This window comes from Pholcus phalangioides, unplaced genomic scaffold, assembly GCF_987345545.1.
Source record: "Pholcus phalangioides strain wild (caught in Gottingen) unplaced genomic scaffold, Ppha-v1.0 ptg000019l_1, whole genome shotgun sequence".
Lineage (NCBI taxonomy): Eukaryota > Metazoa > Arthropoda > Arachnida > Araneae > Pholcidae > Pholcus > Pholcus phalangioides.
This window is the reverse complement of record NW_028301612.1, coordinates 300,871-307,098: the sequence shown is the minus strand read 5'-3', so window position 1 is coordinate 307,098 and position 6,228 is coordinate 300,871. Positions and strand designations below refer to the sequence as shown.

The window sequence follows — 6,228 nt, the reverse complement described above, 5'->3', positions numbered from 1 at the left end:
CTCCCATTGGATTATTGAATATACGAAAATGACTTTTGGGTTGAGAAATGCAGCTCAAACCTTTCAAAGGTTTATGGATCAGATTTTCCGCGATTTTGATTACGTCATACCCTATCTGGACGATTTGTTGATAGCGTCAAAAGATGAGGAGTCCCGCAAACAGGATATAAAAAATGTCATGAAAAGGTTAAATGAATTTGGATTGGTTATTAAAATAGAAAAATGTCAGTTCGGAAAGGAGGAGATAGAATTCCTTGGATTTCTAGTAACTGCTAAGGGACTTTCCCCAACTCATAGGAAAATTCAAGCCTTAATAGAATTTCCATTACCTAAAATAGTTAGCGAACTTTGTCGATTTCTTGCGATGGTTAATTATTACCATAGATTTATCAAGAACACTGCGGAAATTCAGGCAGCATTATACGACTTAGTCGCAGGCAAAAAGAAAAAAGATAAATCCGAAATTCCATGGTCAGAGGAAACCAAATCGGTTTTTGAGAATGCAAAAAACGTATTGGCTGAGAACACACTTCTTGCACACCCGGTTCCTGGTGCTCAATTGAGTTTGGTTACCGACGCTTCGAGTATTTCACTCGGCGCGGTGTTACAACAAAATGTCGAGGGTTCTATACAACCCCTAGGATTTTTTTCACGCAAAATGACGTCAGCAGAGCGTAACTATAGTGTTTATGATCGAGAACTGTTGGCTATATATTCAGCCATAAGACACTTCAAACACATGCTTGAAGGCCAACAGTTCATTATATTTTGTGATCATAAGCCTATCTCGTTCGCGTTTGTCCAGAAATCAGATAAGTGTTCCCCGCGACAAATTCGCCATTTGGAATACATAGGACAGTTTACTACCGATATCCGGTATATAGCAGGTGAACATAACGTTGTTGCTGACGCATTTTCCAGAATATCAGAAATTAATGTCCCTACTAACATTTCCTACGATGAGATGGCTCTCGCACAGAAATCTGACAGTGAATTTCAGTCTTTGCTCGAATCGGATTCTGGTTTGAGATTGAAACCCATGACTGGTTTCGCAACGACGCCGTTGTACGTCGATGATTCAACGGAAAACCTGAAACCGTATGTTCCAGAACCTTTCCGTAGACAAGTCTTTGACAGTCTACATAATTTGTGTCATCCTGGCGTCAAAGCTACTACAGAACTCATTAGACGTCGATTCGTTTGGAAATCTTTGAGAAAAGATTGTAGAGAGTGGACTAAAAGCTGCCTTAGCTGCCAACGTTCTAAAGTGCAACGGCATATGAGAACTCCGTTGGGAAACTTCCTATCTCCAAATGCTCGATTTTCACACGTACATCTGGATGTTGTTGGACCACTTCCGCCTTCGCGAGAACATACGTACGTTCTGACTTGTGTTGACATGTTCACAAGGTGGCCGAAGGCTTGGCCTATGAAAGACCAGCGAGCTGAAACCATAGCCTCTTCTTTCTACGCCGGATGGATATCCAGATACCACCACGGACAGAGGAACAAATTTTGAGAGCAATCTCATGCAAAACCTCTCAAAGTTCCTTGGATCACAGCGTTCTAGAACTACAGCATATCATCCATGTGCCAATGGTCTAGTTGAGCGCATGCATCGTCAACTCAATTATGTGCCACACCAAAGTCAATTGGTATGACGCCCTTCCGACAGTATTGCTTGGAATCCGGTCGTCACTAAAAGAAGACATAGGCGCCTCGTCAGCCGAAATGGTGTATGGTGCAACTCTGGTATTGCCTGGCCAGTTCTTTAGAGATTCATCTAGTTCAACTGTTCCTGCGTCGGATTTCGTCAGTGATTTGAGGGAGAAGATGCGGAGGTTACGACCAGTGTCTACTTCACAACATGGTGTTCCAAAAGTGTTTGTGCATCCTCAAATCAACGTGTGCACGCACGTCTTCGTAAGAAAAGACTCCGTGCGTAAGCCTCTGGAGCAGCCACATCAGGGACCCTTTACTGTTCTTCACAAAAGTGATAAGTTTTTCAAGTTGAATTTCAATGGTCGACATGTCAACGTGTCGGTTGACCGGCTCAAGCCGGCATACTTCGTATCTGAAGAACAGCCACTGCCGTCCTCGGTGCATCTTCGGGAGCCTCCGTCAGAGGTCTATACCAGATTTGGACGACGCGTGCGTTTTCCACGGCGATTACAGGTCGGTTGACATCGTTCGAGGAACTGGCAGGGGAGTTCTGTGGCGTACCGATCTGAAGAAAGATTGCGATGCGTGAGACTTTTGTTAGAAAAGGATTATGACGTCATGCAGACTGACTTTATTTTTTTGTATTCGGTTCTTTTGCCAATATGCTAATTTTTAGTGTGGTTGCAAAGTATATAAGAGAACTAATCCTGTATTTTTCACTCACTTGATTTTTGTTTTTTGTATTAGCGCTGGTCGTGTTATTCAACAAATAATTTTTAACGTTTTTAACAATTTACAGCTATTTAATTTTTTATTAGTGAAATTTATGTTCTTAGTTTGAATAAAAAAAACCTTCTAAATATTAAAAATTATGGAGTCATAGAGTGCTGCATTTTCGCCTCACGTGTTATAGGCAGACTGGAATCCGGGCAAACACAACGTAGTGTCGCGGACGCTGTTGGAGTCGCCAGAAGTGTTGTTGCAAGGCTGTGGAATCGATTCCAAGAAACAGGAAATGTTAGACGTCGACCAAGGCAAGATCGGCCACTACAGCAACTGATGACCGGTATATACGGTTAACAGCCCGTCCAAACAGAACAAAGAATGCTACGCACTGCAAAGACGGTTGCTCTTGGCAACAGTACGAAGGGTGTCCAGCCAAATAGTACGTAATCGGCTTCATGAGGGAGGGCTCTATGCACGTAGGCCAATGGTCTGCATTCCGTTGACCCCACGCCACCGTGCGGCCCGAAGAAGATGGGCTGCTTAACATCGAGATTGGGAGCAACATGATTGGAGCCAAGTGCTGTTTACAGACGAGTCCCGATTCAGTCTGGAGTGTGACACCCGACGTGTTCTGGTATAGAGGGACACTTTGACGGCCCGAAGGTATGCAGACGAGATACTGCGACCTCATGTCATCTCTTACGCTGGAGCCATTGGAGGTTCCTTCGTTTTCCAGGATGGTAATGCCCGACCGCATAGAGCTCGTCTGGTGGAGAACATGCTTGAAGCTGAAACAATACAGCGTATGGAATGGCCAGCGTGCTCTCCTGACCTGAATCCAATCGAGCATGTCGTTTGGGACATGCTCGGACGACGCATTGCTGCGCGACCAAGGCCGCCTGTTACTGTCCGAGACTTGCAGATTGCACTTCTTGAGGAGTGGAACAGTATTCCCCAAAGTCTGATCGATGACCTCATCGCATCCATGGCAAACAGGTGTGCAGCAGTCTTAGTTGTTCGAGGAGACCACACGCCCTATTAAAACTCATGCATCATGTCTAAACAGTACTTTTTTTTATCGTTTACATGTAACCAAATTGTTGCCCTAAATCATCTTTTCATGTTTTTTCCATATTTTCAAAGAATTAAAGCTCGATTCCAAATTTTTTTACGTCTTTTTTCTGTATTGCGCATTGATACGCGTGTACTATCCATTGTATGCGAATACTGTCTCCCACGGTTTTCTTCACTTTTTTGCTTGCTCCCCTAATTGTTTTGAGCAGTGTAATATTTTATCGTAAATAATCATATTTTATCATAATTTTTGTTTAAAAAAATTCAATTTGAGCACTCAGGAAGAGCTAGAAGGAAGGTAGATACAGTTCAAAGCTTGGGTGGACAAGTTTCGGCACGTGTTGGTTTGCTGAAAGAAAATTTCTGAAGAAATGTAATAGAAAAAGTGTTTACACACACACATTTTTCGCTTTTAATAAATTTTTGGGAAATACGGAGGAATTTTTTACTTCAAAATATGGTTCAATCCCGTATATACGGGATGTTCTGCAAATGAGACCAAGGATAATAAAAGTGAGTAGCACGTATAAAAATTTTGTATGTTGGAGAGTGACACGCGCAAGATTTTTGGGCTTGATATTGGCACGTATAAGAGAAAGGCTAGCCATCACCACAGGGCCGTCTTAAGAGTATCGCAGTCTGCCCCCAACCTGGCAAGAAATGCCTGCTCCTCAATTCACATACTCACTGTGGAAAATTTGATCACATCTCATTTTATAGTCATTTCTGAACTTGTAGCAGGGTGCATTAAGACAGCAGTGACCATCACTGGTAAAACGCCAATCCCGAATCATTTGAGTAGATTTTTTTTTCTTTAGTTTATAATGTTTCTAATTACATTTTTAATTGGGTTGCTTTATTTTTGAAATATATGACATCCATATTTGTTATGGGCATTTTGCCTGTTGTGGTGTTGTATTTGGGAGAGCTTCACGGTGATGTGTATCATTGCTGCCGATAGATGGCGCTGTTACAATTTTTCTCATTTGTGTCGCTATAGCCGCTAGTTTAAGTTGCTCTTAGAGTTTTAGTATGAATTAGGTGCATGGGTTTAGCTCTTACATTCAAGAATATCTATCAAGAATTCACCGATGCACGGTCTTGATTTGCACGCTTCGCGAGGATTGGGGTTCGTTCGATCTCTGCAACCAACACGGTGTGGTAGTCGGCTGAAGGTGGCTCCGTGTAGTTTTCTAACTGCTGCTCGCAAATAGGAGCCGATATCATCTCCTTTGAAAAAAAACTCACCACAATGTGCAACAAACGATATACAACATTTACACAAATGGTTCTTAACCGGGCGTCCATATGACCCTCCTTGAAAATTCTGGTGAAGGGCAGGAATGATAGGAGGTTGAATGAAAGTTGAATGATAGGAGGGTCATGACATTTAGTTAAAAAGCCCACACAGAGCTACGGAAGAAAAAACTTCGCGAATGTGAAGAAATAAAGATATCAAGTGAATTATGACGGGAAGAAGTGTAACAACTTTCAAAATCCAGCGCGCGCGCGCGCGCATAAATCACTGTTTCTTAACCTTTTTCGTCTATGGCTCCTATGTGGACCAAATTTTATTTATATATATATTTATCTATTCATATTTTATTTATATTATACATACGCGCACACACACATACGTGCTCGACCCATGATCCGCGAATCAAACTTCGACTTCGGAGTCATACTGACGTGGACCGTGACCTCAAGCATAATTTAATTTAGTAACATGGAACTAAGCAACATATTTCCAGATCACTTAAATGACCCACGGCATGTCTACAGATTACCGCGGAACATTTCCAACCCCTTAAGTGACTCACTGCACGTTTATAGATCACTTAAGTGACCGGTGGTACAGTTTAATATCACTTAAGTGTCTCGCACATTCCCAGATCCCTTGAGTGAATTGCTGAGTGGCCCACTGCACATTTACAGAGTACTTAAAAAATTCATATTTATCCCAGGGCTTCCTAGCCTAAAGCCCTGTTATCATACTTCAAGAGTCGTCTTTAAGGGAGGCACATAAGCTTGAGCCGCCTCTGATCCTACGGATTGGCTAAGCAAAAGGAAAGGCGAAAGGAAAAAAAATTCTGTTTTTTAAATGAGACAGTGTTTGGAAAACTGATTCGGACCATCGAATCTCACGGATGGTCATAACATAATGGCTCATCGGTGTACGTATAATATTCAATTATTTGACAGAGATTTATGGACAGAAATTTTTTAGGTGAAATAATAACTGTCATTTTACACTCTCGAAAAGAAAAGTCTAACATAGACAAAATTTTGAGATTTTTTTTTCTTATAAAAAATAATCACCAGTTTATTGTAGACTGTAATGTGCGAATACAGACGAGCGTCTGGATGCTATACCGGGGCTAGACACGAAATCCAGACACTATACAGACAGATCAAAACAAGCAAATAACTGAATACGGAGTCGTTAACCCCGACTAAGCGAGAATTCATCCTTATGAGCAGAATTTCAGAATTCACTCAAGTCGGCTTCACTGCACATATCATGTCTGAGAGGTGAAAACAGAACTACACTATGGGCGGGGCAAACAAGGCTTTTTCGATTAAATAATGAAAAACTGATTGGGTTAATGTACTGCTTTAAAGGAATACACAAAAAAATCTATGTTTTTGTAGATTGCTTCTTCTAAATCCGACAAAACACACACTCACACAAAATGATATATTATATACCTTTCAATTGGATCTAGAAATGCAAATTTAATTCTCTCTCTTTTTCTGCTATAATTA

General features: G+C 41.4%; 1 protein-coding gene across 1 annotated transcript; it reads left to right on the top strand.

Moving 5' to 3' along the window:
- Window positions 1-1,632: 1,632 nt before the first annotated feature.
- LOC149071065 (uncharacterized) lies at window positions 1,633-2,184 on the top strand. The gene has a single exon (XM_089248076.1). The coding sequence runs from the start codon at window positions 1,633-1,635 to the stop codon at window positions 2,182-2,184; it is 552 nt and encodes a 183-aa protein (XP_089104202.1).
- The last annotated feature ends 4,044 nt before the right edge of the window (window positions 2,185-6,228 follow it).

Excerpts from the sequence above, each read along its gene's own strand:
- LOC149071065 (XM_089248076.1), top strand. The coding sequence starts at position 1,633 with ATGTGCCACACCAAAGTCAATTGGTATGACGCCCTTCCGACAGTATTG.